The sequence below is a fragment of the Apaloderma vittatum genome, unplaced genomic scaffold, assembly GCF_000703405.1.
Source record: "Apaloderma vittatum isolate BGI_N311 unplaced genomic scaffold, ASM70340v1 scaffold13343, whole genome shotgun sequence".
Classification (NCBI taxonomy): domain Eukaryota; kingdom Metazoa; phylum Chordata; class Aves; order Trogoniformes; family Trogonidae; genus Apaloderma; species Apaloderma vittatum.
In genome coordinates this window covers 60,517-79,678 of record NW_009706951.1, presented here as the reverse complement: position 1 = coordinate 79,678, position 19,162 = coordinate 60,517, and the positions used below count along the sequence as shown (strand labels likewise).

Sequence of the window (19,162 nt, the reverse complement as noted above, 5' to 3'; positions counted from 1 at the left end):
AACAGGAAGGTGCTACAAGAAAAGATTATTAGTGCTGTTAAAATGGCAACGTGGCTCAACATCGGGCATGTTACGCTGGGGTGAGCCCCAAACCAGCAGTGACACAAATGGTGCTTTGGCAAATTCGAGGTGGTTGCAAATTCTAATTGTGCTTTGCCAGAATGCTTAAAGTTTGTTTTGCTGGTTTGCAAATATGTAGAATTGCAGTTTGTTTTGCCTGTTTTCCCTGCAGCTGCCACAGATGGAAAAGCTGGGGTGCTTGGGGGGGTTCAGAAGCTTGATGGTTATTTGGGGGGTGGGCAGGGGGGACCGTTATGAGGAGTGTTGTATTTTTTAATACCTTAAGTATTTTTGCCCAAAGAGAATGGTCTTGCCCTAAACTTTTGAGTTTTCCCTGTGCAAATTTTGAAGGGGTATTTGGACTAAAGCAAAGAAAGGTAGAGGGGGGACTGCAAAGCTCTGCCGTGGTGATTTCCATTCTCCTGTATCTTCCCGTTGGTACGGGGGAGTACCAAGGCTGCAAAGTCCAACTCCCATCATCTTCAGGTTTTATTTGCTGCTTTCAGCACCCTCAGCCTCTTGTTCTCCAAAGAAGTGAAATCATCTCAAAACCTCATTTATATACTCGGAGCCAGCCAATGTCATAGAAACGGGAACAAGGCTGTCTGAATGCTTAAGAGCAAGAGTGTATTTTTACAACTGTTAGTTACTTATATAAATGCCTCTGAGCTAACCTAATACATTTATGGGCAGGTCTGGAGGCATTACTGGGTGTTTCACTTGCACGGGTTTACTGTGAGCTGCTCTCTAACTCTTATTTCAAATTTGCAGTGTATATTTAAATGTTCAGCCAGGTTTTGCATATCATCAGTGTTTATCTTTACTTTTCCTCTAAGGCTGGTACAGATTTTAATTACTGCACATTTTGTAGTCCACTTAAGGATCAGTGCAGCTTGGCTGCTCTTAATTTTGTCAGAGATCTCGATGGAATTTGTTTACCAGGCTGCTGAAAGTAGGTGTCTATATTTATTTATGTATATAAGAGCACTGATTCCAATGCTAGGAACAAAAGAAATCACATAAACAATTCACACCAGAAGTCCTTACAATTCAAATGTGTTGCTTTAGTTCAGTTTAACTTTTGCCTGTTAAGTGAAAAATAAATTTGTGAAGCGCTGGCTTCGTAAGAGAAGCAGCTTTCCTGATTTTTCTTTTCACTTTTTGAAGGGTAGGGCTATAAACCTGGTGAAGCGTAACGTTAATACTGCATGATCAAGCAGAAAAGAGCCACTTTATTTTAGTAGCTTTGATTTGTCACAAACCTATCCTAATGCTTGCCTGTTGGTTGTTTGTACAGTTTTTAAGAAATATTACTACCATGGGCGCACAGGAGACAGTTACTTGGAAAAAGCACAAGCTAATGCTATTCCAAGCCTCGGCATCAATACCACCTTCTTGATGAATTCATCAGTGAGCAGATCCATGTCCCTAGAGAATCAAACAGGCACGTATGATGTGCATCATGGACGTGAAACTGCCGTCCTTAGTCTCATGTTGATGTTGGGTACCCTTTGGCTTGGTCATACGCTCTATCAGTTTAAGAAAAGGTGAGTTACTTCAGTCTTAGAGCTCAGACTGCTAATTATTTATGTTACCTGTGAGGAATCGCTGATGGCTTAGACCTTAATTTTGTAACCCAGAAAAACCAGGTGGAACTCTTCCATTAGTGGTGGTAGAAGCCAAAGCCGGAGATGACCTTGGCTGGCCACCTGGAAAATGTCAGCAGCAGAACAAAATGTGCGGTCACTGGACGATGCCCTTCCGTGTTTGGTTTGGCGTCGCAAGTGACTTTGGGTGAACCATGTATTTCACGTTGGAACTTCTGTAATTCCTCCCAAATAGGCACTGAACCATTTTGGTGGGCAAAAATCCCTGACGGTGCTAGAAGATCTTCTGGGAATGTACTTCCAGTGTGCTCTTGGGAGTCAAATGCCCAGCTCTAATTTGGGTTTTACTCCCATTATCCTTAAAAAAAATAAAATAAATTGGAAATACTCAAGTAAGCAATTAAACTAAAGTGGAAATGAGACACAAATTGGTGTTTGGAGGTCTGTTTCCTAGCCTGCATTTTAGTTTCTTGGTTTTTTACGTGTTTTGCTTATGCATTCATCAGCCTTCAGAGATTATAGATTCCAGAGGATTTAAGGTTGAATTAAAAGCTAATTTTTCCCTCCAAGAATCTCTTTAGATTTGCAAGATTGGACTGAATTTTCACTTGTTAAAGTATTAAAGCTATCTGTATTGAGCAACTGTCCCTACAGTGTGGTGTTGATGGAAACTTTTTTTTTCTCTTTAAATCGCAGCCCATATTTGCACGCGAGAGTACGTGAAATTCTATCCGACTGTGCCTTACCGATTTCCGTTCTGACTTTCTCTCTTGTGGGTTCCTATATCTTCAAGGAAATTGAAAGTAAGTTCAGTTTTTATTCTCTGTAATACTGGGATGTAAGAAAAAGAGAAAGGAAATCCTAGGAAAGTTTAGCTAAAAAAAAAAAAAGTTCTTCCGTATAATTTCACAAATACCGAGTGTACTTCTCACCCCCGCCAAGAGCTCAGACTCCCTCAAGATTAGATTTAATTCATTCAAAAATCAATCAAGGCTGAGTGAAGTTTTCTAACTAGACAAATTATTCCAATGTGTCTTTGCATTTGAATGTAATTTAAAGTACATATCTCTTAGAATAAGAGGATCAACAATTTCTGGGAAAGAACAAAGGGAGTAAAGTAATTAGCAGGCAGGAAGGGTTCTTGCCAGTCAGAGAGCTATAGAGTTGCTGATCCCAGTCTGTCCTCTTTGTCTCCAGTTTACGTTTTCCTATTTTAGGTGAAATGGTGCGGAGCACCTGGGCAGTTCTAAGTTACACAAGGAAATCTAAAAATGAGACACCGTTCATTGGCCAAATAGATCAGCTTTTCCGTATCAGGAAGCGATAATGGGGACAGGAATTGCATTGTCCTGTGGTGACGTGAGTGGGTGATGTGAGGAAATGTATGGAAAAAATAAGAAATTACTTTTTTAGGGCTTTTTTTGTCTGTAATGACCATTCCATCCAGTTGGATTGTAAAATGATGTGTGGCCATGTGTGATTTATCTCTAGTCATGGATTTCTTCCAGTGACAGGAAAGTAGGGGCATTTTTTACAAAAATGTCTTGTACAGCTTGTTGGATATGCGGAAGTTTTAGAATGCTTATGTCACTTGATTAACCGAGCAGGAGGTGTATGCTGCTAGTTAGAAATAAGGTTTTGTAATCTAAATATGCCTTGTGTCTGTGGAAAACAAGTTTCCCTCTTTTGTTTTGCTCAAATGTATGTAATGCCTCACCAGAACTAGCAGTAATCTGTCAAATCAGGATGGCAGCCAAGTTCTAAGAGGACGGAGGAAAAAATAAACTAAACCAGCCAGATGAGCCCATATTCTCTTGCCTTCTGGCTCCCACATGCCAGAGCATTTCGCCTAGTTTGCTGCGTTGGCTCCCAATAGTTCATGGTGCAGGTAAAACATAGCTGGGGTGGATGGTTGGACGTGACAGTGCCTCCTAACGTCATTTCCCTTCTCTTTCCAGTGTCTAAATTTAACTACAACCCATCGGAGCGCTTGTTCGTGCTGGCCCCAGTTCAGTCCCTCTCCATCGGGTCAGTGATGAGCGCCATGGGGCTGGGGTTCATCCTGTCGATGCTCTTCTTCATAGAGCAGAACATCGTGGCATCACTCACAAACGCTCCAGAGAACAGGTAATGCTTTTGGTACTCTTCTTCCTCTGTGGAGAGCTGTCCTCGAGTCTCTTCCCAGAATTGCTTGTCCAAAGCTTCATATCAGGAAAGATACTCGGGACATGTCCTTCAGAACTTGTGTTGTTGCAGACTAGAGTAACTCTACTGCCTAACTCCTCACCATTCCAAAAACCCAATATTGTGGCAGTGAATCAAAAATGCAAAGCGTCAATGAGCTCATAACCTCAGCCTGTTACTTCTTTACCTACATGTGAATGTTACATAGATGTTTTGTATGGTTTTGAGGTCTGTGGACATACCTCCAGGTATTTAGGGAGTGTCTGACGCATGTGGACACTTGCACTGCTCTTGCAGTACAGAGAATCTTTTGAAAAGGAAGAGTCAATGACCTGCATAAATGTCATACAGAGATATGCTGCGGGTGAGCTGCAGAAAGTGTTAGTCTCCAGCTGAAAAGGTAGAAGTGAAATAAAACAGTATATCTAATGTCTGATAGGTCTGGTTTATGTGCAAACTTGAGCTGAGATGTCACACTATTAAAATATTCCCTCTTATGTTTTTGTGCCAACTGCAATCAGATATGATATCAGGAGGGAATATGTATGACTTTTTTTTTTTTTTGCAGGGAAACTACCATGTCTCAGAATTTTTGTAATGTAATGTGTGGGAGGGTTTTCTGCTTGCATAACACAAATTAGCATTCTCCATGTTGTAGCTGGAGTGACACTGAATTAGGAGAGAGAAGACAAGCTCAAATTCAGTTATAATTGGTTTTCTTTGACCACATGATTTCCCTCCCCTTATCTTTATTATATCCTTTTAAGTGTTGCATGAATCTGTGAATCATCTCTTTCCTAATACGAGTCTTTTCTAAATTTTTTGTGTTCTCCACCAGAGTGTCTTTAAAGAATGTAAAATATTTTTTTGGAGTTCTTCACTGTGTTTTTTGGAATGCCTTATTATGGGGCTGAGCTTATGCCAGTCAGGTATCAGGACGTGTGGTTTTAGAGACAGGAAAACTAGGACTTGACACATTCATTCTGTGGTACCATCACAGAATAAAAACTCTTGTCTGTACTGGCCAAATGGAGAACATGCTGTTTGGTGGTTTAGCAAGTGTAGTGATTTCCTCCTACCAAAAAGAAAAAAAAAAAGGGGAGGGGGAAGAGATGATGATTGTCTGAATGTACACTGATGTGCTCTGCTAAAGAATAATCAAAGCAAGGACACAGGACAGTCCAAGGAACACTGGGCTGCTGGGGCAGTGCAAAGGTAGCCTAAGTGGTGTGTTGGGCTAGACAAGCTCAGTGGAGCCTCTCCCTTGGTCAGAGCGGATGTATCCCACACGTGGTGCTGCAAGACTGCCGAGACCAGTGTCCCAAGGAGACTAGATGGCCGCTGCTGTGAGACGTAGGGCCTTTGTACACAGAAAGCCCTCTGAAAAGGGCAGATGAGACAACCAAATGCTAACCCTGGGGACACTGGAGGTGCTGGAGCAGGGGCTGTGCTTTCAGAGCATGAGCCGGTGCAGGAAGCATGTTTACAATCCCACCCTTCCTTCCAGCACCTTTCAGTTTCAGAGGCATCGCAACGTGGATGTCTACCTTAGTCACCCCCTGGCCTCCGCAATCGATGGAGGTGAGCACTTCCAGTGATTCAAGTCTTTTTGTTCTCAAGCCAAACCCCACCCGAGACTTCTGCTTCAGACGGTGGCATCTGCTGCTCCTGAAGATAGACATTAGGCATAGATCTTCATCTGTTGGGTCATGTCTGCTAGCTCCCTGCATGCTCCAGGTAGCGTTACGACACCTAAATGATGCTCCCTTCCCAGCTGGTGGTACCTGGAGAGCAATTTCCAGCTGATCCCTTGTGTTGTGTGAGGGTGGCAACTGCTGTCTGCCCCAATGGCCAGGCAGAAACACAGCAATAGACGTTTGAGTTAGGTATCAATGTCTGAGAGATGATTCCTTCCTCAGCCTTTTTTCTAAAATTTGCTCCTAGTATCTGAGCATTCAGTACCGGATGGGTATATTCCGGCAGGGGCAGACCTTGCAAAAAAATGACAGGGTGAAACTAGATGTGAGTTCAGCGTTAGCGTCCGCTCTCCGCAAAGAGAATGTGAGCTGCTTTGGTGAAGGCTGCAAGTTTCCTCCTCCCCGACAAACAAAACAGGGAGACTACCCAGCATTCACCAAAGTGAGGAGCACATCTCCTTGGCTGACTCCTAAGGAGGAGCTGAAGCTTGATAAATCCATGTCCCATTTTCTTACCATGCAGTAGCAATTACATAATTAGGGGATTAGTGCAACGCACCGAGCATGTGTTCTGCTTGTGGGAAAGGAGAGAGATCAGGGTGAGAAACAAGTCAGATGGGGAACTTTAGTATCAGTAGTTTGGCAACCCCTAACCAGGTTTCTAACCACTCTCCACGTGGACTCTGCTAGCAGATATACGTGTATCTCTGAGTGCACTCTGCATTAAATATAGTGGCAAAAACGCTGATGAAATTTTCATGGGCTGTTGTTTTAGCGGGCTGCCTTTCTGCTCAGTGTTGTTCTTTCCAGGAGATGACTGCTTTGGGAGCAAACTATCAAGTTGCATTACCTCTCACATTTGTGTAACGCGGACTGGAAAGCAGGAGGAGTGTCAAATCTCTCTGTGCATGGAACTGCGCTCCGGTGTTTAGCATCTGAGCTCAGGTTCAGCGAGGGCAGCCTGTTGCAGTCTGCACGGGGTGTAACTGTTGGCCACAAAATCCTCGTTTCAGGTTGGTGAAGGGAACAGCTTATCACTGGGACCTCCTGCTCGTCGCGCTGATTAACACGGGGCTCTCAGTCTTCGGCCTCCCGTGGATCCACGCCGCCTTCCCTCACTCCCCCATGCACGTCCGCGCCCTGGCCTACGTGGAGGAAAGGGTTGAAAACGGACACATCTACGAGACGTAAGTAGGAACTGCGGCGCTTTCTTAGATCTCTTTGGTTTCGTTTGTGGTTTCCTAATCCTTTGGGTACAGCGGTTGATGTGGTTGGGGAGACGACTGTCTTGAATACCTGCAAGATATGAAGGTGGAGGAGAAATGAAGCCATCTCAGCCAGCATGGCGTTTGACCTGGCTTCATCCCCCTTCACCAAAGTGCTTGTTTTAAGATAGCCACAAATTTATGCTCTTCTCAGTGGTTGGCACTAGCCTGCAGGGATTCCGCACACTCTGGTGCAAATTCTTCTCTGGAGGAGCTGGCCAAGGCCTTTTTCAGGTCTGTCTTTGTGGAAACTGAGGATATGCTTTGGCCAGATCTTTCCAGATGTCTTCACCAGAAAAAATCCAGTCTGATTCATTGCCTGAAACCGATCTGGTGTTTATTACAAAAGGTAGGAAAAATGCAGTGTTATTTCAGAGCTCCCATAGCATATTCCACCACGTTTCAGGAAGGCAAGATGCTTATTAAATTCTCTTGTTTTTAAGCAAAAGTGACTGTTAAGCCACGCCTGGGTCACCGCTTTCTATTTAAGACCATCTTTTTTCCTCTTCTGAGTTTTCTAACATACTCTTGTCAGAGACCTATTAAAAGAAAAAAATAAAAAAAATTGAAAACCTAATTTCTCATGAAACCGGCCCCAGAATAGAGATTATCTGGTCTATTTGATCTCAGTATGTTACAGTTGAGTGCTTTTACATCCAAAGTGGTAATTTCCACTCACATGCCATTAGTTTTAATTATCTTGTCTTGCTTTCCGTTTTCAAACATGCCACTTATCAAAAGTGAGGCTAAGTGGTCATTTACTTTGGAGGACAAAGTGGGTCTGTCTTTTAATTTCAGTCTTGCCTTCATGCTGTTCTTGGTGCTGGCTGGCCCCTCCCAACCTGGCCCAGCTGCTTTTTTGGGCCAGTGGTGGACAGATTTTTGCCTTCCACATCTGGAAATTGCCGAGTTCTGCTGTTCCCTGCAATGCTTCTACAGACTTTTCTTAGAGGATCAATCCCTTGGGCTCATATTCTCATTAATATATGTTGGTATTGTTTTTTCCCACAGCTCTATCTGTCTTGAATAAACGCTAAACTCTATTAAAAAAAAAAAAAAAGGCAATTTTGTAATTTGAAGTCTGTAGAGTTTTAATCCATGCCCTTGCTCTTGGTGTCCGTGATATGCTCCGGGATACCTCTGCTCTCTCTTTCATTGTCAGGTGCAGAATTTACACGTGGAAACGCACGTGCCAAGCCTCCCTCCTGTGTCTTCTGTTGTGAATTTTAATACCTGGTGGCTTTTTGCCTGCTTTGCCACGTGCTGTTTTGATTCCACATTCTGACTTCTCCTTGAAAAACCCAAGTCCGTTGCCCAAGCTAAGGACTACCTCCTGCCCTTGTCCTCTGCTCCTTCACGCAGCTGCCCAAAAAGAACATCGGGGAGCCCTTTTTGGCTGTGCTAACCTAGATATGGCTCCGGTGATTACCCTGAGGGGGCTGTGGGATGCCCTAATCTGCCACGTGTCCCCTTGCTGCGCAGCTCTTCGTCTGCTGGAGGCAAATCAGTATGTAAATGAGTGCTGTGCACTGGGTATTGGGAGGGAAAAAGGGAACAAGGATTTCCTAGTTAGTTGAACTCCCTTTGAGGCTGAAGCTTTTTGTTCTCTGCAAAGCAATGAGCTATAAACAGGAGGCTCTAAGCAATGTTGTCTTTTTCTTTGGTCTTTTTTTTTTTTCCCCCCTCTTAGCCAGCTCTGCTGGAAAAGAAACACACTGAAGCTCAATTAGAAAATCGGGTTTTCTTTCAGCGCTGCCTTTCTTGGCAGGCTCCTTCCCTGCACTCGAATCAAAGCTCTTAGCGAGGATGATATAAACAAGAATAAAGATCTGTCATGATGAAAGCAAAATTTTCTTCTCCCCTGTAGAGTAACCACTTGAGTTTCATGAGGCAATCTGCAAATCAGCTCTCATTACTCGTATGGAGGAGGTCGGGAATGGCTAATCCCGTGCTAGCCACATTTGAAGGATTCTAGGGAAATGAGCCTGGATTATGCTCTTTAATCTCTGTTAATTACTTAATTTCTAGTGTAGCACAGACTTTCTGGAGCTGTTTCCTCAAGGGCCAAACCAGATTCTGAAGATGTGCAAATTACAGGGTTTGTTCTGCTGACTTAATGTGACTGTGATGTCCTTACCCTGGAAATAAGAAAAGTACTAGAATTGGCAGAAGATCAGTTCGAGTCTGGGAACTTCAGCTTTAAAGTTCTCATGTTTGTTCAATTATAAGCAATTTTAAGTATATTCTGATAAGAAACTTTTAAGTGGCATTAGCAGGAGCTGGCAGTAGTGATTGCAGTACTTCTTGTATGTGACTAAAGTCTCTTCACTGCTGGGGTTGCTGCATCCCCAAGAGATGATAGAAGAAGATTCCATGAACTTCAGAAATCCGTTACCCAAGGGGCTGCTCCTCTGAGCTGTTCAGTATTTGCAAACTTGCATAAGATTGAAATGTGGTGGCCTCATATCTAGTTTTGATCCTGGGCTCTTTGGTTTGCATGAATTCCCTTGCAAAGAACCCAGAAGACTTGTGCGTGCTCAGACTTCATGCTTGCACGTCACGAATGTCCATGGCAGTGGGTGAGATTTTTGTCAGAAATAGCAGAAATGCTTCCTCTGTCACTTGCCTGGTGATGAAGCCAGGGGAAGTCTTGCTGTACCTGGGTGAGCAGTTAGTGCATCTTTTCACTCCTGCTTTTACTGGGCCACTTGAGGGGCTCGTAGCAGTCGTAGAATCATAGAATGGCCTGGGTTGGAAGGGACCTTAGAGATCATTTAATCCAACCTCTCCGTCATTCTGACCACTCCTTATCGGACTGTGAAACCACTCTGAGTTAGCACTTGCACTTTAAACTGCTTGGCTCTGCTCTTCTCCAAGACTTCTGTGGTGATCCAGACCTGGAGGCAATGGAAAAGATGCCAAACTGTAGCCACCTAGGTGATGGCCCAGTTGCTCCAGAGCTGGCAAGAGCAGGCTGCAGGTGAGTGCTCTGCTCTCCCTCAGGTTCTCCAGGCATTGGCAGGGACCTCCTGATACAGGAGGCTTGCAAGAGGATCAGAACAAAATGTGTTTGGAAGGAGGAAAGCTGTAGCTTTTGCTGTTTAAACTTAACCAAGGGAGGTTATTTAGAGGTTAACGCCTCCTGTGTCTCCTCTGTGTGTCCTGTCTTGGTAATCCTGGATAAGGTGTACAACCTGCCCCACTACTCACCGAGGAATTCAGGTGTTGTCCTCAGGACTTTGTTTGCAGTATCTGTTGTTCCTTGTGATCTTTCCTTAGGTCTTGTGACCACTCGTTTTAATTTTGCATTGTTATCCAAATCCTGAGAGCAAGCCTCAGGCTGTTTTTACCCTTTCCCCCCTCTTCTCTAAATACAGATGTGGATGGCTCCTTTATCCCCACAGCTTCGTTATCTTCTTGAATGTATAAACAGATTTGAAGTTCCACCTGACCTTACCCATAGAGGAAGACTCTCAAAAACTTAATATTGAAAGAATTCACTGGGAAGCAATCGGCTTTAGGGTAAAAGGGATTATGAAGTCCCAGCAGTGCATTTGCAAAAGAGGGAAATGTGTTTTGATAGATCTTGTGGCTGATTCTTGTTAAAAAAAAAAAAAGAAGGTTGAAGTGAAAAGAAAACAAAGCAGCCTCCCCTCACCCCTTGAGTAGCCTCTGAAAGTTGCTACGTACTTTCCTGACAGTCTTTTTTTAAGGGAGGGGGGAAGCTCGTCTGTGGTCTGTCAACTCTGGAAAATTTGCATTAATTAATTACATGTTTTGCATGGTAATAGACAATTTACAGCACGACTGGTATTATCCAGAGCAAAATTAAATTTCTACCTCTCTGCGTAGTGCTCTCAGCATTCCCTCCCGTATAAACAAGGAGATCCTCATATATATCAAAAATGCTGACTCGCAGTTGAGTGAGGTCGTTGCAAGAGGTTCATTAGTTCCCGTAGAAGTCAAATGAGTTTTCTTTTTGGATAGAAGCCAATTGTATATGCACTGGGTAAATCAAGGAAAAGATTGCTGCCCAGAAAGAGGATTCTTGCCTGGTTCTTCTTTGGCTTTGGGGTTGTTCTGCTTTTTGTGTGTGTGTGTGTATTTCTGTTTTTTTGTGGCGTGCTAAACAGAATTATTTCAGAGGGCAATTTAGTTCAGGATAGGATCCGTGGAGCTTTTGCAGGAGGGGAATTTGGCATTTTTCCAGCTGCTCTGTTTGAGCTGTGGATTAAGTGCCTGGCCGGGAGCCAGCGAGGCTCTGCCTTCTCAATGTCAGCACGGGGCCAGAAGTGCTGATCTCAGAGCAGTGGAGATGAGTTTCCCTTTCCCGAGTGGCACGTGTCCTGCACCTACTCACCCCAGCAATAAGCTTCCATGGATACTGCGTTATTATCCTCATCCCCTAATCCCTGTTTTCTTGCTTTCAGGATTGTGAGTGTGAAGGAGACCCGGCTGACAAGTCTAGTGGCAAACTTCTTGGTTGGCCTCTCGCTCCTGCTCCTCCCTTTCCCTCTCCAGTGGATCCCAAAGCCCGTCCTTGATGGCCTCTTCCTCTACATCGCGCTGACCTCCATCGATGGGAACCAGCTCTTTGAAAGGGTGGCTCTCCTGCTCAAAGAACAGGTACGCAGACCGGGGCACCAGCCTGCTGGAACAGAGAAGGAAATTCTGTTTAAAATCTTAGCACCAAACTTAGTAGGAAAAAATTCTTTACTGTGGGGGTGAGTGAGGCACTGCAGCATTTGCCCAGAGGTGTGGATGCCTCATCCCTGGAGGTGTCCAAGGCCAGGTTGGATGAGGCTTTGAGCAACCTGGTCTGGTGGTGAGATGTCCCTACCCAGGGCAGGAGAGTTGGAACTCCATGATCTTTAAGGTCCCCAAAACCTAAACCATTTGATGATTCTATAAAGCTGTGCTAGGAGCTAACGTGGAAAGGTGTTGGGGTTATCCTCAAAACTCATGTCTTCAGGAGGTTAATTTCCAGCTCTGACCTGCACTTTGCATATCCCTTTCACCTTGTTCTGCAAAGTGGGTGTGAAGCTTGATGTCTTTTAGTCTAGCCTGGGTGTTGCTGAGACAGGAGCAAAAAAAAGTCTGTTTCCATTTAAGCGGACAAATGAGTGGGAGAAAAATGCGGTGTCAGATAACACAAGTGGCGTGGTTATTGTTGGGCTAAAAAAAAGGTGGTAGCTGAATCGTTCGTGGAGTGACACTGCATCTCATCTATCTTTCAAATTCAGCATAAATGACTTTCTGCATTTCCCTGCCACAAAAGCATTTGAGCTTTCTTGTTCAGGGTGATGTCTTGGGTGTAATTCTTCTTTTCAATCTGTTAAGGATTGCTCTGGAGTCCCTATCTCCAAAAGGCAAAAATTGAGTGCATGAGTGGAACCAGGATAGCTGCTGCTAGTGAAGACACCCCCTAAACTGTGTAGAGGGAAAACTTAAAAATGCATTCAACAACACCTTTTTAAAAGAATACAATTGCACAAACTTGCTCACCAAATGTAAGATGTTTGTAAGTTTTAAAACCCCACTGTTGTGCCAGCTGCAGAGAGCATACATTTAAAAAAATAATAAAAATATTAAAAAGTGCAAAATATGCGGTGTCAGTAAATGGTGATCTTTGATCCCTCCAACCAAGCTTTCGAGCAGGTTTGGTGTTTGGTTTTTTGCTACGTTTTACACTTTCATTTTGACTTGTGTGTGAAATACCACAAGATAGGATTTTTAAGTCAAAATCAAATTACTTGCATTATTGAAACCCTTCTGATGTGGGATGAAAACAAATCTGGAAGACGTGTTTTTCAAGTGGTTTCTGTTACAGGAGACGTTGCTTTGCAGCGTAGGTGGTACCTGGGAGCAACAGCGAGTCTCCAGCTCACCTTCTGTTATGTAACAAGGGTCAAAGGCTTAATAAGCCCAGTATTTGGCAATGCCTCTCTGCTAATCTATCTTGATCTCTAATATTACATCCCAGAGGTTAAAACTGTGAAGATTACATTTGTCATGTCAGTTTTTTGAGTGAAGGCTGAATAGTTAGTGATGTACATGGAATATTCCTTCTGGTGTCAGTACAAATTATGTGTGGAATTTTCCAAGCTTCAGCTGGGAAAATTAAAAAGTATTCTCAGATATGGAGATCTCCCTTTTCTGGAAACCTTTTAATGAGTCACGGCACAATTTGAAATCCATCGAGTCTGTATCAATGCCAGCAGACAGTCGCTCATATTCTTCATTGATGTATAGACAGTGAGTCAAAGCCTGTGCTCAGGCATCAGCGAGGAACTGTCAAAAGAAACCACGAGTGATATTTAGCCTATTAATGTCACCATGGTTTTTGACTTGTTTCTTTTTTCTTTTTCTGCTGCTTTCTCAAAAAATCAATAGCTTACATGAGTTGAGAAAAATAACTGCAGTCTGAGCACAGTCTCTTCCCACACCTCCCCAATCTCATCTCCTGGACTTTTCCCTGCTGGGGTTCAGCCAAGAAATGGCACCGCCAGAGGCGAGCGTGGTGTCCGATCAGCAGAGGCTGATGAAATAATCAGGATCTTGGGTTTCGGGTGGAGAATCCATCCAGCGGTAACAACACCCGAACGCATCTGCTTACCGACACCCTCCCCTGTGCACCCCCATAGGCACTTCACATATTGCTGCAGAGCCCTGATAATCCTGCCCAGGGGAATCGTTACTGTACTTACCGAGATACTTTATTGCACTCCAGATGGTCCCAAAGGCCATCTTAGCTGTGTGATGGGTCTTTTCTTCTCCAGGTTTTTTAGTGCCCAGTCATCTTCTGTGCGTTGCTGCCAAAGCTGTGGTTTAAGGCGCTTGCTTTAACCCTACAAATCCTGCGTTCAGCTGTCGAGGGCTCTGATGTTGATGCCCTCTACGTGTGTGTAGATTGATGCCTTCTTTAAAACCCTTGTGTTCAGAAGCCTGTGCCATGTTTGCAGTTGTGACTCCAGGTCACTGCATGTCTAACAAGTAATTCTTCTCTTCCCAGACTGCTTATCCTCCGACACATTACATCCGCAGAGTGCCCCAGAGGAAGATCCACTATTTCACAGGCTTGCAGGTCCTGCAACTCCTCATCCTCTGTGGTTTTGGCATGTCACCGTTGCCCTACATGAAGATGATCTTCCCGCTCATCATGATAGGGATGATCCCAATCAGGTACGAAGCTTGGCCGCCTTTTGTTCTCTTTCCCATGCCTTTTGTCTTCAGGCTTGGACTGCAGGAAGTCTAAGTGGTCTGGAAGGGCATCTGTTACTTTTATGAATAGCAAGATCCTGGAAGTGGGTGATGGTGAGCCTCTTCTTCACCACTTGCTCAGGCTTGAGGAGGAATTGTGCAGAGAACCTGTGATTTCACTGATCCTGTTATGTAAAGGGTTGTGGGCTGGCAGGTACTCTTCCTCCAACCGGTGGAGAGGCCAATAAGCCTCCTTTTGCAATTTGTGAGATGCCTGGTTTTTTCCCCGAGATGCTGTAGTCTGAGCCTTCCCTCTAGGTGGTGTTTGATAATGTTTCTTCTTGTTTTGCAGTTTGATTTCTGAGGGCCTGTGCTTGGAGCAGAGCTAGAAATTTTACCCAAGGGGAATCCTTGTCTCTTAACCAGTGCTGTGGTGACTTTGCAGACCTCTTGCACTGCTAAATTCTATTGCCAATGGTCAAACTAGCCGGATTTAGTCTTAAAATGTATCTTTAAAACTGGGAAGACCCCAAAATATCTTTCAGTCTTGAGAGAGAATCATTGAGAAATTCAACTATTTTCCTCCTTAATGTTCATTAACAGTGACTGCTCGTCATTCTCCAGTTAAATCATTCATATTCTCCATCCTTTGGACATAATGAGAAGCCATAATAAGATCTTGGAAGGAACAGATCTGTTTCCTGTCCATTTGATTATTTTTAGGCCAGCAGGGCATTCAGCAATATCTGGTTGACTTTGAGCTTGCAGCCTTAGAGATTTTCTAACTGGTCTCAAAGCTCAGGGCTTGCTCTGTGATAATTTACCAAGGCACCTATTGTGGTGTTTTCGTTGGATGAGAGAGATGAGTCTAGTTCTTTCTAAAACAGAAGCAAATGTCAAAACTAGCATGGCTTTCAACAGGATCAGGTTAGAGCCATTTGGGATGGATTTTTAAAGATAAGCAAAAACCTTGGAAATCGCATTGTTTTATGGCAGGAGTCTCTCACCTGCCCTTCACATAGGTGTCACGCTGGGTGATTGGTTAATTGGCTGGTAAATAGTTCAGGTGTGTGCAGTGCTGGATGGTTGACTTTTGTGGGAATTGCAAGTTTCCTCTGATTTTGTAATAAGAGCTAGAAGATTTAGTGGTGCAAATATATCTTTTCAGGAAATAAGGTACTGTCATCTTATACTAGCTCTGCTGACTTTTTTTCTGGCTATTTCTAGTAGCTGGATAATCAGCCCTGCTTCTAGGGGGAAGATGGTGCTACCCAGCACAAGACAGAAATTTGCCCTTGACTTTTCCTTTCTCTTGATTTTTTTTTGCCTTCATGTAATTTCTTTGAACTCCAGCTGAGAAGGCAGCACCATGATGCATGAGCTCTGCGGTTAACGATGACTTTTTCACAAAGATTTGGCTCTCTAAGTAGATGAGACAAAGTAGAAGAAATGAAATATCTTTTTTTGTTGTTGTTGTTGAGAAGCAAAGGAAAAAGAGAATAGGACAGTAGCCAGGGGTCAAAGGCAAGAATCAGACTCAGATGAGTAAGTCATGGCTCAGTGTCCCATCTGTGTCTCAAAGCAACATTTCCATCTGTCTGACAACATTAGACACATGATTTGCATTATCAGTGGTGAGGGACAATCTTTTTCCAGCGGCCTAGTGTTAAAGTGAAAGATAGTGGATTTCAGTGGCTTTTCATTATTGCAGTGGAGAACAGCCTGTTGGGAGAAAAAGTGGTCTCTTTTGGGTATCCCCAGTTCCCTGGCTTTAATTCAGAACTGTGGGCTGACTACTTTTTGGTTGCTTAGAGAGGAAAGAAAAATACCTTCTTTCCAAGTTCTCTCTGTGCTCCCATGGCTCTCAAGCATTTTATTTCATGACAGGTCTATTTAAGCAGATCTTGGTACTTCCCAGCAGTTAAGTGCTGTTGGAGATATCTTTCATAGCTATTGAAAAGGCCCTTCCAAGCCTGAAACTGGATTTCTAGTGCTTTGTGCCTTATTTTAACAGCCTTGCTTCCTGTGAAGCAAGGAAAAGTGTCCAACTAAATATGAAGTAAGATTTTAGTGAGTGCAACTTCATAGCATATTGTTACAGGGCTATGTCCTTCTCACCTAAATATGTTAATTAAGAATGTTCTTGCAAATAAACAAACAAACCAAAAAATAGTAAACCACCAAAGCAAAAAAATCCACAAAAATACTACCTTAAAAGTAAGGGAATCACTGTTTCCACGATCCAGTGAAGAATCTAGACACTGGGCAGGAATGGAGTCTTACCAGCAGCTGGAGAAATGAATGTTGCTGCTCTTCTTAGCCTCTTGCTGTGGTCTCAAGTCTTGCTGATATATTTAGTGTATCTCCTAAAGACCAGAGCTTCTTGTTGGTTTCTTAAATCTTCTTTGTGGTGAGAGCTGACAAAGGAGTGACCTGGGATACATGAAGAACTGAGGAGACAAACAAGCTTGGTATGCAGGTCTTTCAGCCAATATTCCCATTATGGGGAAAATATTGAAGGAAGCAGACATGAGAAATAAATGGTGTTTCTTGGCCAAGTAACCCATCCATTAGCAAACTGGAAGCAGCAGGGAGCTGCTACCTGCCTCCGCAGCACAACCCGGGAGCGTAGCTGTGGGCCAAGTGAGATGGTGCATTTTTGGCACCTTGAAGACTTTCCAATGACAGAGTGCTCTAGGAAAGCGACTTTTCTACTGTGAGGATGAGAGTGTTCTGTTTACTCTTCAACTTCCCAGAGGAGCTCCACACTGTTATTCCTATAAATGCTGGATTGCAGGATTTTTTGTTCTTTTACTTTCCCTCTGCTTCATCTCCCCCTCAGCTGGGTGAATCTGTTGCCTGCATGGCCACGGACAAACTCGGCTGAGGATCTTGGAACAGACAAAATGTTACATGACTATAAACAAGCACTTAATGCTTTCTCTCTGGTTCAATCTTAGGTATAACCTGCTCCCTAGGATCATCGAAGCCAAGTACTTGGATGCTATGGATGCAGAGCATTGAACAGGGTCCTCCACTCACGGAGCAGTGAGGAGAGCTCTTTTGGAGTTGGAAGGTGGCTTTGCCGAGGCGTAGAACAATCTCTCTGCAGTTCTTTCTTTCACCACTTTCTTTCTGCTCTAATATGACGTTGGTAATGCACACGTATCAAAGACCAAATGAGTGTTGAAGTGTCAGACCAAAACAGCCTTGGACTTGGGAGGCCGATGCTTTTTTGGAGCTGTGAAGCAAGCAAGCTTTATGGAAAATATTACTTTCCACATCCCAAAACTGGAAACCCCAAAGATCAGCATGTCTACGGTTGGAGCATGCATTCTCAGAGTTGTTATGTGTTCCTGTGTTTGAGAGTGGGGGAATATCTCTCTTTTCTTTTTTTTTTTTTTTCTTTTTATGCACCATGTCCATTTCTTCTAAAACACTATAAAGACAGCAACTGACCTTTCTTTTACAGAATGACAGCCTGGCCTTTGAATTCAATTTTCCATGCATCCAGTGTTCCCAAATTGGTGTTCTGGGTGGGATGGCCTTGTGCTAAACCTCTGATGTCAGGAGAAAAGTCTGGCCATCTCTTCAGATTAGTGGGGTTGGAAAAAGATATAAGTTATATTGATACAACGCATAACTTTAGATAAATATTTAATTCCTACAAATGAGCTGGAAATGTTCAGAGGTTGGGCTCACGTGGCAGTGTTGATGAAACCACATCTGGGTCTAAGCTATTTGGGAATTATTTTGGGATCCGGCTACTGTTACTTCTCGCTTATCAAACACAGAAGTGTAGTTTTGCACAGCTGCAACATTTGTGCTTGCACCCAGAGTCAGATGCTGAAGCTCGTCAAAGGGCAGTTGCGTTAATGACTGCATATACATATGTACAGTAGTGCCTATGTGTACATATATACATATGGATTTGTGTATATATTTTGCATAGATATACAAATAGGCCTGATTCAAAATATCAAGAGTGTTTTGCGCAGTCAGTGTTACCCGTGATTCCTTGACCATGTACTTGTTCTCTGCTTCAGTGCTGCTTTTTCTCATTTGAAATTTGGCCACTTTGTTGTTGTTGTTGTTTTTTTCCTTTTAAAGCTGCTCTTTTCCTTTATTCAAGGTGTTCCTTTGCTTTCTTCTTCCTGTGGCTCGAGACCTTCATCATTCTGTCTTAGTGCTCCAACGTGTGAATTTTGCATTTAATTTTAATGTACAGCATGTGATGGAAGTTTTCCTCTTTCACCTGCTCAATATTTGTTGACCATTTCATTTGTAGCTAATGCGCGATTTCCCCCACTCCCAGACGTTATATTATATTTCTGGATTAATCTAACTTCTGCCGTCTTTTATACTTCAGTTTATTTAATTTAGCTTGTACTATGGTCAGTTTTCTTATTTGGAGTACTGTGAAACAAGCTGCCCTTGAGATCAGTGCTTGCCCGTTGCTGCACACTACAAATTACAGGTAAAGTGTTCAGAAAAATGTGGACCTCTGAAGATAATGAACTTTCAAAACAATAGAAACGAGGGAAGAGGAAATATAAAATAAAATGCAAATACATTATTTGCACAGAGAAGTGTTTCTTACCAATTGCTTGCCCAGTAAATGGTGCAGTTTTGGGGTTTTTTTTATCAGCACGTGCCCTACTAATTGTATTCCTCTGCATAATGAGGAAGACCAACTCTGTAATGAGGGAGGAAGGCATTGGGTAAAAAGTTCCTACGCTGAAACTAAGCCAGACTCAAGCCACTGAAGATTTGATGTATTTGCATTAAGTATTAGGAGGTATTTCATCTTAATGCAGCTGCCTACAGCTTTAAAACACGAGTGGAGAAAACTAAATTTTTATTTTCTTATGAAACCCTTGCCTGATAAGGGACGTGACAGCAGGTATAAATTCCACACGTGGTTTCCGACCGTCTTCATCAGCGTTTCCTGGCTTTTGAGTCATTTCTGTGGTGAGATCGCACAATAGCTGTTACCGAGGTCTTTGTGTAGAAGCAGGGCACAGAGAGTCAGCAAACAGGATTTCGGGGCAGTGCAAAGGCGGAGGTGGTAGAAGCGTGTCTCGTCTTCAGTCGACAGAAAAAGAGCAAGTGACAGCCAGCAGTTCAGTACCTGTTGTCAGACAGGAGG

General features: G+C 43.4%; 1 protein-coding gene across 1 annotated transcript in view; it reads left to right on the top strand.

Moving 5' to 3' along the window:
• SLC4A11 (solute carrier family 4, sodium borate transporter, member 11) overlaps window positions 1-17,380 on the top strand; it is a gene marked incomplete at its 5' end in the record, with an annotated part of 22,940 nt that extends 5,560 nt beyond the window's left edge. Inside the window, 7 exons of the mRNA XM_009865995.1 lie at window positions 1,358-1,607; window positions 2,364-2,470; window positions 3,626-3,794; window positions 6,562-6,735; window positions 11,244-11,439; window positions 13,826-13,995; window positions 16,974-17,380. Of these exons, the coding sequence (XP_009864297.1) occupies window positions 1,358-1,607; window positions 2,364-2,470; window positions 3,626-3,794; window positions 6,562-6,735; window positions 11,244-11,439; window positions 13,826-13,995; window positions 16,974-17,037 (1,130 nt within the window). The remainder of the gene's footprint in view (window positions 1-1,357; window positions 1,608-2,363; window positions 2,471-3,625; window positions 3,795-6,561; window positions 6,736-11,243; window positions 11,440-13,825; window positions 13,996-16,973) is intronic.
• Between the last annotated feature and the right edge of the window lie 1,782 nt (window positions 17,381-19,162).